Genomic DNA, 22,858 nt, shown 5'->3' with positions numbered 1-22,858 from the left:
GGAGCTCTGTTTTCAACAGTTACAGGGACAAGGAACAAAGGGAAACGAGGAAACAGTATAAAACTGCATTTAACTGCACTTAGAGTTAAGACACTCCACCCTTAAAAGGCGAATTTATTCATTCTTTAGGGGAGAGAGAAGGGATGGACAGAGAAGAGAAAGACATCACCTATTTTAAGACTTGTATTTTGCTTTGCCATTATTTAATCCTCTATTTTATGGCTAATCCTTCTGAAAGGACTAAAACAAGTTCAATTTCATCACCCTCTTCTCTACTTTCAGCTCCATCCCCTTTTCCCTTTGTGCTCCATCCCTCTGGATTTGGGGTGTGACAGCACATCATTAAAATTCCAGCACAATAATTTACAGGACCTAAAGGGAACTTGCTGACTTAAAGCCCGTTTTCCGTGGCCAGAACACAGGTGAATTTTCAGGACAGAAGAGCCCATGTGCTCCAGCCCCAGGGAACACCCCAGAGCAGAGGCAGCAGGGCCAGCAGTGAGCTGGAACGTGGGCTGCCCAGAACTGAATGAACACTGCTTGGGCACTCAGTTATCCTGCAGCAGCTGCAGCCCCAAACGTGTAACACTCACATGTGTGTTATCAGCTCACACATTTCATCCTCGAGCCCTTCAAACCCATTTTATTCTTCAGGGAAACTGAGGTTGGGTGGAGCTTGGAGAGCTTTTTAAATATTAGTTCCAAACTGCCTTTCTTTACATTCTGCCTAAAACTGAGGGCCACTAAGCTGTATCTTAAAAAGAAAGCAAAATAAAGCAGGACAGACTTTTTCTCCATTTTTTTTTAAATTTTTTTTTTCTATTTTACTCTTCCTTTCCGATATTGAGTGTGGGTTTGTTTCCCTCTGTTGGGATGGCACCAAAACCTCCAGAGACATCTCTCAGCCTCTGGAGCCCTGCCCTGCCCTTGTTTGCCACCAAAGCCCACGTGGCATCTCGATGCTGAATCTTGAGATTTACAGCACTGTTTAAAATAATTGTTCATGTAGGAAACATGAAGACCAATTTTAAGGCTATCCTGAAAGATGCATCTTTGGAAGGCTGGAGTAGTAAATAGCCACAACGCAGCCAAATTATTTATCTAATCAGAAAAAACTTCACTAGATTATAAATAGATTTCAAGCTATAGTGCTCTTATGAGAAGTGTAATTACAGTTAAGAGAACCACTTCGTTCTTCTGGCAGGCTCCTGGGATCCCTCAAAACAAGCTATGGAATAGCTCAAGATATGGAAAAATAAATCTGAATTCCTCCTCTGTGTGCTGTCTATGGCAGGTCCTGGCACTGGGTACAAATCCACCACATAATCACACAACCAATTTTGCAAATTTTGCTCTAACTTCCTCCAGACCTTAAAGACAAGATAAAATGCAGCTTCCATCAGTAGTAAAATCAGGTTAACACCAAGTCCATCCTTTAAACGTGACCCTCCTCCCAAACAAGGATCTGCACATACATATTCTCATGCATATATATAAATTTTAAATTGTTTTTCCACGCTGCTGGGCTCTGTCTGAGACACCTGCAATTAAGAACAGAAGCTTTGGCCAGAAGCCTCATAAACCCCACTGGAGCCCAGTGTGTTTCCAGAGCCCTTCCCAGTCCTGAACCCCTTTGATGAGCTGATGAACTGTTCTAAATGCAGTTCTACAAAAGGAAAAGAATTCCCTTTATAATCCACCTTGTGTGGAGACCTTTCTGCTGCCAAAGGTCAGAAACCACATCTCCACCAGAACACTTTCCACTGCTCTACACCCACGAGCCAAGAAGAACCATTGCATTTTCTCCCACGTGCAGGAAGCCGCTGTCGTGAAAACAGCAGCTTCTCTCCCAAATTAACAATTAAGAGGCAAGTTGAATCCTTCAAGCTGTAGAGAGCCAGTGCACAATCTGCAAGCTCCCAGTGGTGTTCGAACCCCCAAAGCAACCCCCCAGAGCACGGGAGAGGCAGAGAGGCCACGCACCATCATAGTAGACAATGGCTCCGACCAGCTTGTCCCTGCGCAGCATGGGGAAGAGCTCCAGGGCCCGGGCCTTGGTCAGCACGTAGCTGCTCTTCAGGCACTGGCTGCCCGCCACCAGGTCATACAGCTTGATCCCAACCCAGTAGTATGGCAACTGCCACCACCTGAGGGGAAACAAGCACCAGGAAGTGAAAAAAAAAACCTGTAGGTGAATCCGCGGACGGCTGGGACAAGGAATTCTGCCAACATGTATGTTCTAGAACATGTGGGGTTATTGCAGGGTCTGGGTAAAAGGATCCTGCCTTCAGCCACCAGCCTGGGCTGGAGGGGAGTCCCAAAGAGAGAGGGAGAGAGAACAGCAGGGTGAGAGCTGAGAGAGAAGGGAGAGAGAGAGCAAAGGGCAGGGGAGAGAGCAGGAGAGAGTGAGAGTAGGGGGAAGGGGAAGGGGGAGAGTTAAGAGGAGAGGTAAGAGTAAGAGTTAAGAGGTAAGAGAGTTAAGAGAGCCAGGTCCTTGTTACAATCCATTATATCTCCTTTTGTGATGAATATTCTAATTTTCAGTGACCAACCAACACAAGACACAAAATCCTATAGAATTTACATACAGCCTATAAGAACTACTATATCACCATACTGTGTTATATTTTAAACTCTAAAAACTACTCTTTAAACTTCTGTTTTGCTACATTGACCTTTGGATCTCTCAGCCAGCAGAAAGGGTTCTGATCAATCCAAAGGGATTCTCCTTCAGCTGGTTAAACCATTGTTTTCAGGTTCTATAGGAACTAAGACTCAGTGTCCTACAACTCACAGTCAGCTTTCATTTCTATTTCGATTATAGGTTTCATATTTTCAAAATCTTTGCTAAGCAATTATATTTATAAGGTTTCCCTGATTCATCTTTCCCAACAAAAAACCCCACAAATGAAGCATTTCGGAGTGTGTGCACACGCTGTTACTGCAGTGCAGAACACAGTGAGCTCTTACAGCAGCTTTACCCTGTACAGCATTACGAGCTCATGGTAACAAGGCAGTGTAAATACTCCAGACCTCGGTGTTGTTTGCCACTGTTTTCAACTGAGCACATTCAAGGGTTTACTTGCCCTAAAAATCAGGATCTAAACGGGGCTGCTGTGTCTCCATTTGAGATACTGGAGCTGTGTGTGCAAGCTGGGAGCATTCCCCCAGGCACAGTCTGAGGCCTCCTGCAAACAGGACCACAAGAAATGCAGGCAACCATCGACCTACACAAGCTCCAGGTCTTACAAGACCCTCCCACTAAGACAGGAATAATAAAAGGGGGAATGGTCCTATTAAAATTAAGTTCCTTCAGCAAAACCTCGCTGCTCTAAGTAGCCTGTTCCAGTGAATAATTGCTCTTACAGACTGCAAATCTAACCCAAAGCACTGAATGTCTCCCTCAGAGGAGGAGGAACCTGTTCTGTCCATACCCAACTGTGCTCATACGGGCTGAAGAGCACCTTGCTGGGAACACTGGGAGGGCGTGTGCTGAGGACAAGGGTGCACTGAGGGAACAGCCAACACCTCCTGGGAATGAGGGCTCTTTCCAGCTGTCCCTGTCGGGGTGCTGGAAAGGCACTGAGGAGCTGCACCCCAGCATGTGCCCCCAGGGCAGCAACTGCTGGCTGGGGAACAAGGGAATTTTGTATTTCTGCAGCCCAACAGCTTCCCCTGGGACAGCTTTAAGGAACCTCTCCCAGGCCGGGGTTTGCTTGTGAGGAGCCAAGGAAAAGGAGAGAAGGCACAGCAGAGCTTACTTGTAGATGGGGAGCATGATGGGCAGCGGGGCCGAGAGGTGGGGCGCACTCTGCAGCAGGTGTGCACGCTCCTCCAGAGCCTCCTTCACCATCCTGTACTGCAAAACACCAGCCATGGTCAGTAACAAACCACCCAGCCTCCTCCAGAGCCTCCTTCACCATCCTGTACTGCAAAACACCAGCCATGGTCAGTAACAAACCATCCACCCTCCTCCAGAGCCTCCTTCACCATCCTGTACTGCAAAACACCAGCCATGGTCAGTAACAAACCACCCAGCCTCCTCCAGAGCCTCCTTCACCATCCTGTACTGCAAAACACCAGCCACAGTCAGTGCCACACCACCCAGCCTCCTCCAGAGCCTCCTTCACCATCCTGTCCTCAAAACACCAGCCATGGTCAGTACCACACCACCCAGCCTCCTCCAGAGCCTCCTTCACCATCCTGTACTGCAAAACACCAGCCATGGTCAGTACCACACCACCCAGCCTCCTCCAGAGCCTCCTTCACCATCCTGTCCTCAAAACACCAGCCATGGTCAGTGCCACACCACCCAGCCTCCTCCAGAGCCTCTTTCACCATCCTGTCCTCAAAACACCAGCCATGGTCAGTGCCACACCACCCAGCCTCCTCCAGAGCCTCTTTCACCATCCTGTCCTCAAAACACCAGCCATGGTCAGTACCACACCACCCAGCCTCCTCCAGAGCCTCCTTCACCATCCTGTACTGCAAAACACCAGCCATGGTCAGTAACAAACCACTCAGCCTCCTCCAGAGCCTCCTTCACCATCCTGTACTGCAAAACACCAGCCATGGTCAGTACCACACACCCAGCCTTGGCAGCAGGGGAAACACTTAACACCAGACTTTATCCAGGTATCAACACCTCACACCTTTGTTACTGGGCTCCCAAAATCACACTGCGATCTGCTGAGAAACCCAAAGGCTCAGGAAAAGGATCCCCAACAAAATAAAGCTTCAGTAGCTTCATCTTGGTGTCCTGGCAGCACAACTGAGTAATTTTTCATGTGAACATAAAGCTGCAGGAGCCACGTTGCCCTAACCAGGGGCAGGAGGCACTTCAGGAGGGGCAGGACCCACAGCACAGCCCCATGCCAATTCCCACAGCTCAATCCCATCCAGACTCCAGCTGCAAAGGCAGAAGGGTTCCTCTCCAAACCAGTCAATGTGCATCAACGTGGAGCTGTTCTCTGGCAGAAAAGGTCTGTTTCTATAGGTGGGTAACTGCAGGGTTTGGATGTTTCCCCCTGAAAAATCACCACTCCTGCAGCAGCATGACAACCACTAACACATACCGTGTGAGGTTCCCATGGGAAGACAATATCATTCCTCAAAACAGGAATATCAGGCTTCCACCCACACAAGAATGCACAAAAGCATTTATACACTATCACTCATTTACCATATTTTCTTTCTCTGTGCCAAAATAAATCACTCATTTACCATTTTTTCTCTCTGCATTGCAGAACAGGACAGCCACTCATTCTCCCCAGTTCATGACATTACCTGTCTCATTTTATTTTACATTTGTATTATTTTATTTTAATTCTGCTATCAGCCCTGTCTCTGCCTGCCTTTCCCAAAATCCCCAGCCCACCAGGCATGGCAATGACACTGCCCAGCAAAGCTCTGGAAAGCTGCCCCAGAGAAGACACTTCCCATGCACACTGGCTGTGGAATTCAACCCTGGAATCCAGCTCTGAAAAGCTCAAAAGGAGACTCAGCTCTGACTGGGACAGTGAAGTGTCTACCAGCAATTCTTGCTCAACAACCAGCACAAAAAATTACCTGCTCGAAATCCAAATTCATGATGGCCTTCTGGAGGTACCTCACTCCACCATGGATCAATTTAGTGCTCCTGCTGCTGGTCCCCGATGAGAAATCATCTCTTTCTAGAAGGGCTGTTTTTAGTCCTGTGTTACCAGAAAACCAAATTAACTTCTTAAATTACACAATTTGTATGTAATTCATTAAAGACACTTCTCTGGGGTAGAGACAATCACGAGAAAAATTACTCGGTACATGGATAAATTTGTATTCAAAGTGTAGAGCACTGTCTATATAGTAATGAAAAATTTTAGCCTTCTTCCTGAGGGAAAAGTGAAGGCAGAACTTAAACAGCAGCACATTAAAAGCTGGATATTTCACAATGGAGAGGCATTACAGGGGCCACGCTCCCCAAGGAAATGAGAGCTTGGATGCATGGCAGGAACAGAGGGGTTCCATGGACACTTTTAACCCTTTGCAGCAGACAGCTCCAAACCTCTTCACTAACAACTGAAGGGGCATTCCAGAGAGGGAGACAACTGGCAGCTCTGCTCACTTGGAGTTTGCAGAGGTGCCAAAACCAGGGGAGGGCGTGGGGCACACTTGGAATTCTGACATCCACAGGAAACAGTGTGATCAGCCTTAATCACAGAATCCCTGGGGCTGCAAAGACCTCCAGGATCACAGCCCCCAATGACATCTGTCACGAGGGACCCAGAACTGGACACAGCACTCGAGGGGCTCAGCAGTGCCAAGGCAGGGATTTAACACCTACTGGTCTCCTAAAACTTTGATGTCCTTAAAAAAACCCTAATTATTAGTGCTAACTTCGAAAGATCAGAGCAATTTATTTTTGTCGGATGTGACTGAAGATTAATGGACACAATCAGAAATAATTTGGTGAAGATTTATCAAACACACGAAAAGCAAAATTTGTTGTTAAGCGAAGCAAACACGATAAAAGAGCAAGTTCCATGAATGAACAGCAACGAGACACAACTCATTAACCAAATGCCTGTGAATATTTCACACCTCAGAAACCTACTGATATAACCAGTATATCCAAGGAAAGGATAAACAGAGATGAACTGTAATAATTTCTGTCTGCTTTACGGCTGCATTTGCCACCAAAGCACAGCAGAGGCACAACTGAAGAGATCTTTGTTCTGTGTTATTAAATATAACACAGGATAAATAATATAATATGACAACCAGGCTGGAGTTTGGGCTTATCTCCCTACGGTCAGACCCTACTGCTGTATCCATTTCATATCACCACACCTTCTGGGCAGGTGTTTTCCAGCTCAGACTGAAAGGCACTCCTGGGGTCAGGTTTAGCCTCAGTTTCTGAGGTTCCTGTCCAGGTTAGAGAGTCTGAGAACTTCAGGGCTCTGCCCCCAAAGGTGGGGCAGTGGGGCATGGATCTGCTGTGTGACCTCCTTCAGGGTGCTCTGGCCTTCTGAGAGGATTCCTAACCAGGAGAGCCCATCCCCTCCCTGTGAGTCCCTGAGAAAAGCCAGTCTGAGGAGTGTGTTACAGGCCAGGTACCCCGAGCAGCAGCCTGCCTGTGAACTCCAGACCCTTACCTCTGGTGGCTGCGTCCAGGGCACAGCCACAGCCCGTGGCCCCGCCGCCGATGACCAGGACATCGAACTCCCCGCCGCTCTGCAGGGCCAAAAGCTGCTGCTCCCTGCTGGGGAGATGGTCCCTCCTTACTGGGACACCTTCCTCAGCCTCCACCTGCCCCAAGGCACCCTGCCAAGAGAGAACACAGCCCGTGAGGACACATACGTGTGTGCAGACACCTCGCCTTTTCCAGGACCAGAAAGGGAAACTCACCTGTTCCCAGCCACTTCCCCCATTTTACCAATAATTCATACTAAACACTGAGGAGCAAACAGCCCTAAACCCATGAAGTGCTACCACACCTCTGCTTCCCCTTGCCCACCTCGATGTAACACTGTACTCAAGTGTTACCGCCTGTATCAGCTCCTTCTAGAACACTCAAGTGTTACAGGATGCTGTTAGGGTTTTAATAAGCATTACAAAGGCAGCATTTTAATAAACAGACACACGGCTGGGCTCTCAACTCTCCACCAAAAATTCATCATAGCAAAGGATGCAGAGCTGAGTGTACGTTTTACATCTCACACGGTGGCATTAATCCAAGCTCAGGTCTGATGAGGTTCAGGAGTGATGTGATTGTCAAGCACAGTGCCCTGAAACACCAAAGAAACTCTCATTTCACCTCCTCTTTGAGAAACTTCTCAGCAAGGCAGCTTATGTCCTCCAGCACGTTAAAATAAAACTTTAAAGTGACAAAGCTTAACAGAGTGGCAGTTTCCAGGCATGTTCACATGTTCCTGGCATGGGCCTGGGAATTTCTCTGGGCTGATATCCCCGGAGCCAGTGCTGCTGTCTGTGCAGTGACTGTGGAGAGAAGGGCTGATGCTCAGTCACCTACCAGGGACCATGAAGGCTTTGAGCAGTCTCTGAAGGCTCTCTGCCGTTAACATCAACTTAAGCTGAATTCTAAACGTTTCCAGACTTTCTTGAAAATTATAAACACTTTGAACACCAGAAAAACCTGCTTAACTGTCATTTAAGACCTAATTCAGGCCCAGTCTCCAGGCCAAATGGCAGACTTCACTATGCAGAATAGCTTCTGCCCAGATCTCCCAGACAGGAAAGAGCAGACTAATAAAAATTCAAGTGACAAACCACAGAAACTCCTTTCCAGCCAAGCACAAAAAGCCTCAGTTCAGATTATATGGTGCATGCAGCCTAAATATTTTTGTTCAGAATTATTTGCTCATTCCTCAGTAGTATCATGATTTAAACGCATTAGTTCTGTGTCCTTCTCTCCACTATAGAGCCGAAAATAAAATCTAGTAACTAGTAGCCATGATGCAAGGAAGTGCATATTCCAAAGATAATTAATGACCAGGCTCATCCTGCAATCAGGAATGATATTGTCTACAACAACAAGCAGCTCATGAAAATCACTGAGGGCAGCAGCAAACACTGTCACTGCACGTGTGGTACCATTCAATCCATGGGGAGAGTTGGGCTGGAGACAGAGTCCTTCACTTCATACTGAGGATCTAATGAGCCCAGAGGAGCCATGGAGCTGCTGCAGGGCTGGAGCCCCTCTGGGGACAGGCTGGGAGAGCTGGGAATGTTTCCCTGGAGAAGGGAAGGCTCCAGGCAGAGCTGGGAATGTTCCCCTGGAGAAGGGAAGGCTCCAGGCAGAGCTGGGAATGTTCCCTGGAGAAGGGAAGGCTCCAGGCAGAGCTGGGAATGTTCCCCTGGAGAAGGGAAGGCTCCAGGCAGAGCTGGGAATGTTCCCCTGGAGAAGGGAAGGCTCCAGGCAGAGCTCAGAGCCCCTGGCAGGGCCCAAGGATCTCAAGAAATACTGGCATCAGGTGGGTTCGACTCCATGTTTTGGTGTGTTTTTAAGCCCATTTTTTACACAAATGGCTCCTAGCAGAGCCCAGAGCAGAGCCCCCAGCATCCAGCCCCTGCTCTAGGCACAGCGTGGAGATTAGCCCTGGAATATAAGCAGAGTGATTAGTACCAGGAATTGATATAGATATGATGCATCTTGCTGTCAATTAAATGGGGGAGTGAAGAAAAGCTGCACACAGGGATTCCATCTGCAGTAACGTGATTAGTTTGGCAGTGAACAAGTGTGTTTACTGAAATAAGCAATTGCTGTTTATATCTACAATTTCTCAGGCAAGAGTTCCCTGAATGGTTTTGATTACACTCTTAGTGAGAGGAATTTAGTTTGGCAGTTTGAATTTAATCATCAAGTTATAAAGTGATCTAGTAATCCATAAGCCAATGCTCTCGTTAATTTGCTACTGTAAATCTCCAGGTAGGTTTGCAGAGTCAAATTCATCATCCTTACTCATTTAAACAAAAAAATACAGTAATTAAAACCCCCCAAAGCAGACCCTGATGCATTATCATGTTATCACACTACTGGATTCACCTTGCTGAGCAATTTCTGCTGCCCAACAATGCACTCATGCACCAGGAGGAGCAGGGCTGGGAAAGGACAGCAGAATCTTACATCTCCAAACCAAAGCACTGCCCTTAGTGACCATCAGGGGAGGGGGGAAGGAAAAGCCACCAGTGGTCTCCAGCTCAACCTGGCACATCCAAGGACATCCCATCTCACACCTGGCACCAGCCTGCTCGGGTTGATGCAGTAAATAAAGGCCCAGAAAACCAGAATGCAGCAATTCAGGCATTTGGTACTCCAATACTCTGTGCACATCAGTGCTGGTGAAACTCACTATGCCACCTGGGCAGTGCAGGTGTCTGAGTGTTTGAGGCCAAATCACAGAATTCCAGAATGGTTTGGGTTGGAAGGGACCTAAAGCCATGGGCAGGGACACCTTCCACTGCCCCAGGGTGCTCCAAGCCCTGCCCAGCCTGGCCTGGAACACTTCCAAGGATGGGGCAGGGCTGGAGGGATACCAGCTGTAAGGCTCCTTCCAATCCACACTGCTCTGGGATTCAACGATTCAACTTCAGTAGCATGAATGTGACCCCAAGTGTCGGCACAGAAAAATTATTTGGGATAAAAGCACAAGTGATTCTGCCATTTTGACACCTTGCTCATGCTCTGTAAAAGCCCAGGGTTTAATCTGTGTCTGGAAGTTCATGGTGCTCACCCAACCCCCAGAAAAAGAAGAATTCCCTGAATTCTGGAATACTGCAGACAATATGCAACTTTTGAGCTCTCCAGGAGACTTTTCCCTTCCAACTCCTCTTATTTAAGAGTCCTAAAAGCTGCAGCTGCCATTTTTGACAGTGTAATGAAGCCAGGCTGTAAAACCCTGGGATAAAGACTCTGGAGAGAGCATTACCAGCCTGGAGCAAGGCAGGCAGCCCGATGGGGAGCTCACTTGAAATGCTGGGGTTTATTTTCTGCAACAGTATCTGAAGCCATAAGAATCTTGCCTTATCCACTTCCCAGCTTGGCTCCCTAGAAATGACTCATCTCATTCCCAGCTGCTCCTCCTTCTCCCCACAGAAACAGCCAGAAAAGGGATTTAAAGACAGTTGTGGATGTGGCACTTGGGGACACGGGTCACGGGGGCCTTGGCAGCGTTGGGGGAACGGTTGGGCTTGGAGTCTTGGAGGGATTTCCAACCCAAACAAGTCCTTGGTGCAATGACTGAGAAGGGAGCTCAGGAGCACAGCCCTGCAGAGGCAACAGGAGCCTGCCCCAGGATTGCCTTGGCACAGATCCTGCCCCCAGCCCCAGGAGCACAACAGGAGCAGCCACAGCACTGTGCTGAAGCTGGGATCTTCACAGTGTCGGTGGTTTCATTTCCAGCTTCTAAGCTTGAAAACACTGTCCACACAGGGCTTTTACTTCAGCCAGGTCCTTCCACTCCTCCTGCAACTAAGTAAAGCCCCCAGTGGCACCCAAAGGTCATTTTTTAAAACTATTTGCATAAGCCTGACATATGCTCTGACAGATTTTAAGTTTCCTATTTTATCAAAAATCATAATTAATACTTACATGTTTGTTTCTATACTGAGAAAATTGAGAGAGGCCAAAAACTGTTGCTATGGCACCTCCTCCAATGAGAGCAGTTCCTTTCACTGCCTTCTGAAATGCCATCTTTTACTGGAAGAAAAAGAAGATAAAAATTAATTGGCAGTTTTACCATGTCAGGATCTGGTACACACAGCATAGACCGTTTCAAGAAACTAACGACAACGTTGTGATAAGCTGAAATTTAGGGTGGCAATGTCTTAATTAGAGATTTTCACTGCAATATTAATAACTTCTAAACAAAGTCTAGACAGAGGAACCCAGAGTGCTCTGGTGTTTGCTGAGAAAGATAAAGGACGAAAGAGTGTTTAGATGAGAGTAAGTACACACACCCCACAGTGACCCTGAGTGTGTGACAGGTACTGCCAAAGCCACGGCAAAGGCAGTTTGGGGACAGCCTGTCCCCAACCACAGGGCCACCCAACCCTCATCCCAACACCACAGCACATCTGAGCGGCTCCACAACATCTCCCTCAGCTCCCTGCCCGTCCCATCCAAGTCCTGCTCCAGGCAGGAGCTGCCCCCAGCCCAGCCTGTCCTACCCCGGGGTGCTGCAGCAGGAGCAGGGCCCGCAGCGAGAAGCAGCAGCACAGACAGGGACAGGACTGCCGGCTCCAAAGCAGGGTGCCACTTCACCACCCAGCTGCACAGGGCTTCAAACCAGCCCTATGTGGGTCAGGCAAACCCTTAAGAGAGCCGGAGTTCGGGTCCTGAATGCCAAATCTGCACGGGGCTGACCTGAATCTTAAGCAGGCGCAGCCCACTGCGACCTCCCCGGCCCGTGTCAGGGACAACATCCATGCCATCTGGGGATCCTGCTGGCAGCAGCGCGCACAGGGGACACCCCTGGCCAGGCCACACACCCCCAGCAGTCCCCAGAGCAGAGTGAGCACCAGCAAAGCCCACAGCACAGGCAGACAGTGTGTGCAGCCCTGTGCCAACGCTGCGGCACCGGCGCACTCCCCGGGCATGGGGAGCAGCCCTGGGCTGGAGCAGGAGCCAGCTCCCCGTGCCAGGCTGGGCAGGAACGGCCCTGGCAGCCTCCCCTGACGCTTGTCAGGACACAAACACACTACCAGGCACCTCACTGAACTGCTCCTGTACCTGCACATGAGGCTGGAACGCCTCAAAGGAAGGAATTCCTCCCTGGCAGGGTGGGCAGGGCTGGCACAGTGCCCAGAGCAGCTGGGGCTGCCCCTGGATCCCTGGCAGTGCCCAAGGCCAGCTTGGACACTGGGGCTTGGAGCACCTGGGACAGTGGAAGGTGTCCCTTCCCATGGAATGAGTTTTGGAGTCCCTCCCAATCCAAACCTTGACCCCTGAGCACTTTGCCTGCAGCACACTCAGTGTAGGGGAATCCCCCACACCATTTCTGGCACAGGCATTCGATGCAGAGCTGCTGTGTGTACAAACTGTGTGAGGGATCATGTGCAGAAGGCCAAGACTTGCAGCTTCCCACAAGTGTTTCCAAAGAGGGGCATCTATGCCCTTGGAGACTTCCCACCATGGCTGCCTTTCTTGTTTTCAATTCTTTCTTTCTTTCTTCCTTCCTTCCTTCCTTCCTTCCTTTCTTTCTTTCTTCCTTCCTTCCTTCCTTCCTTCCTTCCTTTCTTTCTTTCTTTCTTTCTTCTTTCTTTCTTTCTTTCTTTCTTTCTTTCTTTCTTTCTTCTTTCTTTCTTTCTTTCTTTCTTTCTTTCTTTCTTCTTTCTTTCTTTCTTTCTTCCTTCCTTCCTTCCTTCCTTCCTTCCTTCCTTCCTTCCTTTCTTCCTTTCTTTCTTTCTTTCTTTCTTCCTTCCTTCCTTCCTTCCTTCCTTCCTTCCTCCTTTCTTTCTTCCTTTCTTTCTTTTCTCTTTTCTTTTCTTTTCTTTTCTTTTCTTTTCTTTTCTTTTCTTTTCTTTTCTTTTCTTTTCTTTTCTTTTCTTTTCTTTTCTTTTCTTTTCTTTTCTTCTCTTCTCTTCTCTTCTCTTCTCTTCTCTTCTCTTCTCTTCTCTTCTCTTCTCTTCTCTTCTCTTTTCTTTTCTTTTCTTTTCTTTTCTTTCATTCATGTTTTCAATTTACTCCTTACTGCAGTGGCAAAAAAAGATCAGCTTCATCTTTCCCTTGTGCTGTGACAGGGAGCAGTGAAAGGGAGAGGTGGCAGACAAACCCCAGCAAAGGAAGCTCCTGGGAGGGAAGTTAATGAGGAGGTCTGGCCGCCGTGAAAACAGAGAGGAAGAGCATGGACAGTCACAGAGTTGTGACAGTCACAAGGGGGGATCCAGGAGAGCAGAAGAACTGGAGGAGCAGCGGAACGTCCCACACTGAAGGAGCTCAGACAGTCAGCAAGGCTCCTGTCCCGTCTGACAGCAGTGCTGTCACCCCTCCCGGTGACAGGAGTGCGGGACACAGCGCCCAGCACTGCGGGACACACACTTCTGCCCAGGGACCCCAGCAGGCAGCAAGGACAGCTCTGGCCCCAAGGAAGCCTGCTGGCACTGCCAGAGTAGCTTCACACCCCTCACACAGCAGCAAAGGAGTCGCCCTGAGAGCCTGGAACCCCCCAAGTGCCTGTGCTGAACACAACAATCCAGGGAGTTGAAAAGGAAGGAATCAGCATCTTCCAAGGAGCCCTCTCACAGGTCTGCAGAGATGCTGGCCTGCAGAAAGACAAAGGGAAGCGTGCCCTTTCCATGCTGTGTGAGCTCAGGAGGAAGGGGGATGGCTGGAGCACAACCCCTGAGCAGAACCAGGGCTCCTGCAAGCACAGACAACACTCAGCCCTGCTTAATGTCCCCTGGCTTGGACCTCTCCTGAGACTTCATCTTGGACACCAGGGACACACCTGCCAGAGTCACACCATTCCTTTCCATGGAACTCGAGCACAAGGTCCACAGATCACTGACTAAGAGGCTCAGTGATTGTCACCTACACCAGCTTGCCACCTGACCCCAGTTTCCCTGCGGGTACAGCTGCTGAAGTGACATTAGATGGGCCACAGGGCACAGCTTTCCCACCTCCATCACGGAGGCACATCTCTAAGGCCCAGAAAGGGACTCGGTGTCCCTGTGCAGCAGGTTTCTGGCCCCAGGGCTCCCCGCCTGGCCCCGGGGCGTGCTGCATTAGCTCTGCTCAGAGCTCAGAGCAGATTACAGACAATTCTCCCGAGGAAAGAACTCTCCCAGGAGACCGCCCGCTCAAATTGCCACATCAATCTTGCTCACCGTCCCTAAGAGAAGCTCATTCAGGAGAGAAGGGAAAATAGGGCTTAGCATAAGCCACTCCAGCACAAAGGCAGACAGGCATATTCCAACCAGCCGCTGCTTTTACACCTGGAACAGCTCAATTGCATCCCGGGAAACGGGAGCTGGCATCTGTGAGCTGTGAGTAGATGTGTTTGGAGGAGGCTGGGGGAGCTCAGGGGCATCGCAGGTGGGCACGGCTGAGCCAGGCACATCTCCAGTTCTTCCCAAAAGGAACGGGAAGGGCGCGGGACACAAGGGCTCCTCGGGAAAGGAGCACAGCCCCAGCACTGCCTCGGCAGCCACAGAGAAATGAGAGGCTCTGAACAGACACGCTGGAGCCCCGGGCACGGAGAATCCCAGATTTCTGACCCCCAGCAAACACTGCACTGACCTGAGCCCGTGGGAAAGGCTCCAAAATGGAGTGACAGCCCTGGGATTGTGGTGTGGGGTTTGGATAGAAGTGTGGGATAGCACAGGGGGGGAAACTCAGAGTTTAAGGGTTTAGAATACAGTGATATAGATATAAAGCAAGATGGAGGTTTTAGATGAGGCTGAGTCCTTCTTTTTCAACTTCTTCTTCGTGGCTCTGGGTGGTGGTTTGTAATTGGGTAGAAAAGTCCCCATTGTGGGCCAGGGGTGGTTGGTTATTGGGTTAAAAGTAAAAATAATTTAGGCGTCATTTCATAATTGGACAGTTTATCCTTAAAAGGCCTTGTAGAGAGAGAGATGGGGCTCCATTTTTAGTTTGTTTAGCTAGAGAAGCTGTAGAACTCATGGTTTGAGACTGTAATAGAGATAAGAATAAATAAACATCCGAGTCGGAACAAGAAATACCGTGTCGTGCATCTAATCCCAACCCTGGCAAAAAAGAAGCTAAAACACCACAGACACTCCTGGGTTTGTCCCCAGCTCTGCCCCTGAGAGCTGTGGAAGGCTGCTGCCAGCTCTGGGCAGGACACACCCGAGGGCAGACGAAAGGGGAGGAATGCAGCCCATGTGGTTCCCACCAAGGAGTACCAGGGAAGAGTCCACGCTTACAAACCCTTCCTCTTCTGTCAGCAGGTACTGAAACCTGCCTCTCCTCCCAGCTGAGATCAATAGCTTGTGACAGAAGTGGGATTTTATTTTAATGAAAATTATAATAGCAACCAGCATGAGAAGCACTACAGTCAGAAATGTGCCATCTTTCCATCGCACAGATATTCTAAATCACCTTTAAAAGTGACTCAGAGTGTTTTAGTGCTGTCAGTGCCACCTGACACAGTCAATCTGCATGTCAAGCCTTACCCTGGATTTCACTAGAAGCCATAAATGGCACCTTTGGACCCATGGCCTCACCTGGAGGGTGGGCTGAAGTCCCTGCCAGGCTCCAGAACAAGCTGTGGCAGGGGCAGGAGCCCTTGGCTGGCATGGGAAGAGTCACGAGAAGTAGCTGTGGCATAGAGTCATCTGTCCAAGGAGTTCAACAACCCCAGGGAACAGCTCCCAGGAACAGCTGAGCACTGGGAAAGATTCAGAGGGACATTAGCTCAACCTGCCATTAAAGGATTCATGATAAGGAGAAACAGGCTTTAAACTTGAAAGGACACAAAGGGGCGGGGAGAGCAGTCCACACAAAACGGAAACTACACAGAAGACTTATCAGCACAAGTTCCTGCTTTCATTTTCCAGAAGTTAACACAAACCCCAGTCACAGTGGGAACTCCTTGGTGCATTCCCTGCCCAGCAGCTCAGCCACACTCACTTGCACCACAGCAACATGCAGCAGTCACTTCAGAGGAGTGTCCCACGGCAGAGCCAGGCTGGTGACCAGCTGGTGACCAGCTCCCCACCTCAGAGAGGTCCCCAGTGAGCCTCCCCAGGGATCAGACCCTGCACATGCCGTGTCACAGGTGAGGGCTCCACTTCAGCCGTTAATGCACTCCTTACACTGGGTCCAACACCTCGGGTTTGGTTTAATTCTGCAGAGCTCTTTGGAATCTCCTAGGAAGAAAGGCACTATAGAAATGTTGGAAACAGGGTGTCTTTGCTTTCAACTCCATGCTTCAAACCCAAAAACCTACATACACCCTGGCTTTTAAAGAAAGGATTTCAACAGCTGTCCTCAGCAGATGCTTCTGAGCAGCGTGTCCCACCTGACAAACCTGTGCCACCCACAGCCCACGCCAGGCTGGCACAGCCCCTGGCAGTGACCTACCTTCCTTATTTCCCGTAATGCCGGGCCCAGCCAGCTGCCAGAGCCTTGTCTGGATGTTACTGGGAGTTGTGCAACCCACTCCCACCCGAGGCAGCAGGGGGCTGAAAGGGAAGTGCCACAGTCGCCCATGTTTCTCTGCTCAGGTACTTTTTAATTCCAAAGATACGGGGCTGGATCTGAGCAACCCACGGCCAAAGCCGGGGGAAAGAATGGCAGGAATGAAGAAGGGGAATGGTGGGGAGCTGAGCCCCAGAGCCATGAGCCCGAGGGGGAAGCAGGATGAGAATTCCAGCAGAAGTGGAGGCACAGATGGCTCGGGGCTGCAGAGCTGTGCTGCGGCAGCGGGAGCCACCGTCAGACACAGGGAATGGGGAGCAGAAAGCCGATCTGTTGTGTTGTACATCCCTGTGCCTTACCGGGCCATTACCATGGAATCCGGGCGCTTCGCATTCCATCGCAAACGAACACATCTAATAAAGTGAGTCACCCAGTGCAAGGCTTAAAAATAGAAAACTTATAATCATCTCCACTACAGTTTGCATAACTCGCCGTTGGCGCAGGAGCATTGTCTAATTCCTTCCCTCCCGAGGCTCCTCAGGTAGGTCTGGGAGGATGAGAGGCCAGACTGACGTCCCTCCGGGCTGAGCTCAGTCCTGCACTGCTCCTGCCCCTCCAAACAGCCGCAGTGTCACCCTCAGCTCCCTCTAACCCGGCTCTCATCCCTCTCGCAGGACTATTTACAAGGTGGCCACGGTGACAGCAGCAGCAAGGCCACGGTTAAGTTCTGACTCGGGGTATTTCAGCCTTTAAAGCTGTACTGGTCTGCTACCGGCAGTTTCAGGGTGTGTCAATGCAGGAAGTGGCCAACGAAGAGGAAAAAGGGGATGTAACCAGAACACTGCCCAGTTAGCAGCCTCTTTAACCAGGTCATCTAGCAGGCTGTCTCTGGAGCGCCTTTGAGAGGCCGGCAGTGGTTCGTGTCATGAAGTCGCTGGAAGGGAACTGCTTAAAGCTTAAACCAAGCCAAGCTGGAGATGCTTCCCTGCAAGGCAGACCTGGAGAGGAACACCACAGCCCAAGGAAGGGCTCCAGAGGGCCCCGACACGGCTGGCACAGCACGGACACATCCACCCTGCAGAGCCTCTCCTGGAGCGCCCCATGGTCACTCTGGGCTCCCAAACACGGCAATTAAAGTCATTACCCGAGGCCACCTCTCCAACCAAGCACAGCAACACAACCTGCGATATCCAGGCAGCTCACAGGGTCACCCCACAGACCTGTGAGGTCCTGCAGACAGAGTTTAAACTCCCAATCCCCCCAGGGCACCCTGTGCCGGCAAGTGGAACCAGCGCTTTACCATCCGGGTAAAGTCCTTCCCACACTCCAGTACAGGCAGCCAGCTCAGCTCCCATGCCCAAAAGTGGCTGTAGCACTTGTCAGGCACAAGAATAAAGGAGAAACAAAGCAGAAAATAGGTATTCTATCCTCCTTCCTCCTCTTGGTCCTACTGCCTCCAACTATACATCTGCCTTCTGTACTCAGACACCAAGACATTCCCACCCTGCTTCAGATGACAGAACAACTGCTGTAAACTCTGCCCCACAAGGAACAAACTTTTTTGGCTCTTCTTTTGAGTGTCTGCATTTTAGCCTAACCACTTCTTATTCTTCTGCTTCCAGATGATGAGGGGAAAAGTCCGATGTGTAAATCCCTCCTGGAATTTCAGTCGCAATAGTCTTGCCAGAGACAGTAAGTAGCACGTTTGGGAATGAGGCAACACGGCAGACAGGGATGGCTGCAGTGATACAGTCCAAGAACTGTATCTGAGGACTAACAGGAATACAAAAAAACCACCAATGTCAATAGATACTTTGAGCTTTCGTGGCATACAATCATCACAATGTATTTATTTACCAAGTTCTAGATGAAAGTATTCCAATTCCCTCCTGGAAGGAGTGGGAAGCCTGGTCTCCAGCCTGGTCACTGACTAATGTGTGCAGGATGATTGCCATACGTTTGTGTTCTTGTGCCAATGTGGTTTTAACTTAAACTTCTCAAATAGTCACTCTTGCTTTCTCTGTTGGTGGGGGTTAATATCAGCCATCAACCACACACACAATACAATAAGCCAATTACTGTCACTAGAAAGAAATGCTCTTGTCAGACACAGTTAATTTATAGCTGTTTCCCATTTTTTGTTATCCTTCATTCCCCTTTATTTTTAATGTGGATATTTGAGTAGACAGTCTGCCAGTTCAGCTTGATCCCAATCCAGGCACTTTATCCACTTCCTTCCACTCCCTAGTCAAAGACCCAAGGAGCAGGGATCAGAAAACAAGGTGTTTTGCTTTTTACAAGATTGGACATATACCTGCACACACAAACAGGAACCTGCTCAAAAAATAGCGACAAATTAGGTGAATACTTAGGTGTGGCAAGGAAGTAGCCTAGTTTTATATCCTGGGATACAGATTGAGACTTGATAGCACATGCAAAACTAATCCTGGAGGAGGGGCCTGGGTTCAGAACCACTCCGAAATCAGAATCAATGCGTCATTTGAGAAGCTTTGCAAAGCAAATAAAACCAACCCAGGCCAAGACTTTGGACTCCATCCACAGGATCTGATTCAGGGTGAGTTCACCTGGAAACCCCTGGAGACAGAGCAGCATGCTCAACTCAGGAACCTGGCTCAGAGAAAGCCATTTAGGGATATGGAAAGTTTCCAAAATCAATACCGTGATGTTGTGGAAGAGGTCTGATTACAAACTGTCTGTTCGTTACGTAATAAAAGCTGTTTCCTAAAGTGGAGCTTTTGGGAAGAAACAGGCTGCACATACATTACCAAGGGCTAATTAGTGGAGCTGTAGAGCCCGACAGCTGCTGCTGCAAACGGCTCTGTGGTCCCTGTGCTCTGCAGTGGTTACCCCAAGTGGCTCCTGTCTGAGCCACAAACACCCATGGAGCAGTGGCAGTGCAGGAATCCTTCCTTAAAGGGTGATCTTCCACTTCTCTCCCACTTGCTTCTGCTCTCTTTTCCCACCCTTTAATTTTTATTTCACAGAACCCCCAGAAACACTGAAGTTGGAAAAGCCCTTCCAGCCCAGGGAGTCCCAGCTGTGCCCCATCCCCACCTTGTCCCCAGCCCAGAGCTCTGAGTGTCACCTCCAGGAATTCCTGGGACACCTCCAGGGATGGGCACTCCAAACCTCCCTGGGCAGCCCCTGAGCTCCCTTTCCACTGGGAAATTCCTGCTGATGTCCATCCTGACCTCCCCTGGGCCAGCCTGAGGCCCTTCCCTCTCCTCCTGGCCCTGTTCCCTGGAGCAGAGCCCAGGCTGTTCCCGTTTTCCAGCCTGGCCGTGGTGTCCCACTCTCCTGAGCACACCCAGTGGGTCCCAGGTGGTGGCAGGGACAGGGATCAGCACCCTCGTGCTCGCCTCCGCTGCAGGAGCACACCCATGATGACACAGCTAACCCCTGGAAAAACGCAGGCTCCAGGCAGAGCCACGAGGCCGAGCACATCCAGTGGCCTGGTTAATCTGTCCAACCAGGCTGGCAGAGCTCTGCCTGAGACTGAGGGTGCACAGCCCATAAAAAGGAAAAGTAACTCCCCAGGTCCCACTTGGCAGCACACAAACAAGCACCAGCACCAGGAAGATATTGCCTAACTGAGCCAGCTGCTTGGAAATGCCAAGCCCTGTTTTGAAACCATCGACTGCAAGTGGAAGGTGAAAGTCACAGCTGCAAACTGACAGCAGAAAAAGCACATTTCTGTCACATGTTTGCTAAAGCCTGCAGAGACTTGTGTGGAGACAAAGCAGGCAGCAGCAAGGAACCTGCAGGAGCTGTCCTTTGGAAAACTGCTCTCCATGAATGGCCACTGCACTGACCACATCCTGCCACTTCCGAAATTCCTGTCAGGGACAGTCAGCAGGTAGCAATCTAGGGAAAATACTACATAAAGCAGCAAGGTCTAGTTCACAAAGTTGTTATTATTACTGTGCTCCTGTGCACACACATAATTAAGCCAAACAAAGTGTAAATCCATAGATATAGCACCAAAGTAATGCTACAAATTACAAGGGGTGTGAGTCATTTCTTATGCACACTTGTGCCTACTCAAAACTTCCATCCAAGTTCAGACTAAGTAAACTGCTAATTGCCTAACGTTAAAATGAATCCCATTCTCGTTATTGTTACTGAAGGGGCAATACTGGACTTTGCTTTACGTATTAACAAAGAAAGATCCTGAAATACCAGACCAAGTCTTTGCTGGCTACTCAGTCACTGCTCATCACTGAAAATCCCTGGAGAACTGTAACCATGAATAATTGAGGAAAAGAGAAGGGTGGAAAGGAGCAGGGAAGAGAAGAAAATGCAGCTCCTTTGGAAGGGAGGAGAGCCCCTGCTTCCCAGCAGCAGGTGAAAGGAGCTGCAGACCTGTACGACCTGTTCACAGCAACACAAGAGGAAGTCAAGTAGGGATTAAATCTGGCTGGGTTTGAACCCAAGCTCTCCACACACACATTTACATCTTTTCCTGTAGAATCAGGCTTACAAACATTTACTGACTGCATAAGAGAGGTAAGAACTCCGAGGAGTTTAGGACACAGAGCAATGGTCCCAGGAGGACGTTCAGTGGAAGTAATAACTTACTTTGATTTTACAAAGTTCAGTGTAACTACAGCTGTGCTATTTTTAACCAAGAATTCAGAAGGGGTTTTTTTTTTGATAATGGGAGATATTATTTCTATCAGCTCCATCCAAGAAAAAAATAAAACATAGTTAATGAGCTCTGCAGCCTCCTAATTTATTATATATAGATACCTAGAGGCACACAGCAGCTGTCCTGGACAGGGAGACACTGGGGCTGGACCTCTCGTTATGGGACATTCTCAGGGAGCACAGGGATGACCTGCACACGGGACAGCTCCAGGGGCTCTGCACCACTTTGGGAAAACTGCCACCTTCTCCTGTCCTCTCCATTTTTTTTTTTTAAATTTTTTTTTTCCCATCCAAAAGCTTCAATAAAATGGAGAGGAGGCTGAAAGCACTTGGTAGTGAAAGCTGCTGTGTAAGATCGTAGAGTCCTGGAATGGTTTTGGTTGGTAAGGACATTAAAGCTCATCTCATCCCACCTCCGCCATGGCAGGGACACCTCCCACTGTCCCAGGTGCTCCAAGCCCCAGTGTCCAGCCTGGCCTCGGGCACTGCCAGGGATCCAGGGGCAGCCACAGCAAATCTGGGAATTCCATTCCAGGGCCTGCCCATCCTCACAGGGAAGGGTTTCTTCCCAACATGCTGCTCCCGAGCCTCACACACGGCACGGCTCGGCTGGGAAGGGACCTCAGAGATGCTCCGGTGCCAGCCGTGCCCTGGCCGGGACCGCGGCCGCTGGCCCAGGCGGCTCCGAGCCCCGGTGCCCAGCCTGGCCTGGGATGGGGCAGCTCCTAGACAGCGAGTCTAGGTGTGAGGGGAGACAGCGAGTCTAGGTGTGATGGGGAGACAGCGAGTCTAGGTGTGAGGGGAGACAGCGAGTCTAGGTGTGATGGGGAGACAGCGAGTCTAGGTGTGAGGGGAGACAGCGAGTCTAGGTGTGAGGGGAGACAGCGAGTCTAGGTGTGAGGGGAGACAGCGAGTCTAGGTGTGATGGGGAGACAGCGAGTCTAGGTGTGAGGGGAGACAGCGAGTCTAGGTGTGAGGGGAGACAGCGAGTCTAGGTGTGAGGGGAGACAGCGAGTCTAGGTGCGATGGGGAGGCAGCAGGGTGAGGCGTGCAGGGGAAGCGGCAGCGGAGGAGAGGCAGCAGCGGAGCAGAGGCAGCAGCGGAGCAGAGGCGGCGCGGCGAGGCGCGGTGAAAGCGGCAGGATGCCTTCCCTTCCATCCACGTTTACAATAAAAGGCAGCCGCGGCGCTGAACGCGCGGCTCCACCCGCGTTCCCTCCATCCCGCTCCCTCCATCCCGCCCGCGGCGAACCCCCGCCCCGCGGCACTTACTGCGGGAGCCCGCCGAGCCCGCGTCCCTCTGCGGGCGGCTGCCGGCCGGCGGCAGGAAAAGACGGGAGGGCGGCTCTCTCCCCGCCCGCCCTCCGCCTGCAGCAGCCAGCCAGGCTCCCCCGAGCTCCGCCTCGATCGCGGCCGGCGCCTCCCCGCCCTGCTCGCCGCCCGGGGCCGCGGCCGCCGCGCCCGAGGCCGGGGAGCTCCGCCGCTGCGGCCTGGGCCCGCGGGGAGGGGCCCGCTGCGGCCTGCTCATCCCCGGCCTTGCGTGATGGGGGTCGCCGCCCGGGGCCGCCCCTCCCCGGGGCCGCGCCGCCGG

At 50.4% G+C, this 22,858-nt stretch overlaps 1 protein-coding gene across 1 annotated transcript in view; it reads right to left on the bottom strand.

Moving 5' to 3' along the window:
* Positions 1-22,623, bottom strand: part of GPD2 (glycerol-3-phosphate dehydrogenase 2) — a 49,162-nt gene extending 26,539 nt beyond the window's left edge. The window contains exons 1-6 of the mRNA XM_066323223.1: positions 22,540-22,623; positions 11,090-11,197; positions 7,134-7,302; positions 5,569-5,693; positions 3,762-3,859; positions 1,984-2,147 (exon numbers count right to left, since the gene is read on the bottom strand). Of these exons, the coding sequence (XP_066179320.1) occupies positions 1,984-2,147; positions 3,762-3,859; positions 5,569-5,693; positions 7,134-7,302; positions 11,090-11,191 (658 nt within the window). The 5' untranslated portion in view covers positions 11,192-11,197; positions 22,540-22,623. The remainder of the gene's footprint in view (positions 1-1,983; positions 2,148-3,761; positions 3,860-5,568; positions 5,694-7,133; positions 7,303-11,089; positions 11,198-22,539) is intronic.
* Positions 22,624-22,858: the final 235 nt, after the last annotated feature.

Source organism: Sylvia atricapilla, chromosome 7 (assembly GCF_009819655.1).
Source record: "Sylvia atricapilla isolate bSylAtr1 chromosome 7, bSylAtr1.pri, whole genome shotgun sequence".
Classification (NCBI taxonomy): domain Eukaryota; kingdom Metazoa; phylum Chordata; class Aves; order Passeriformes; family Sylviidae; genus Sylvia; species Sylvia atricapilla.
This window is presented reverse-complemented; position numbering and strand designations above follow the sequence as displayed.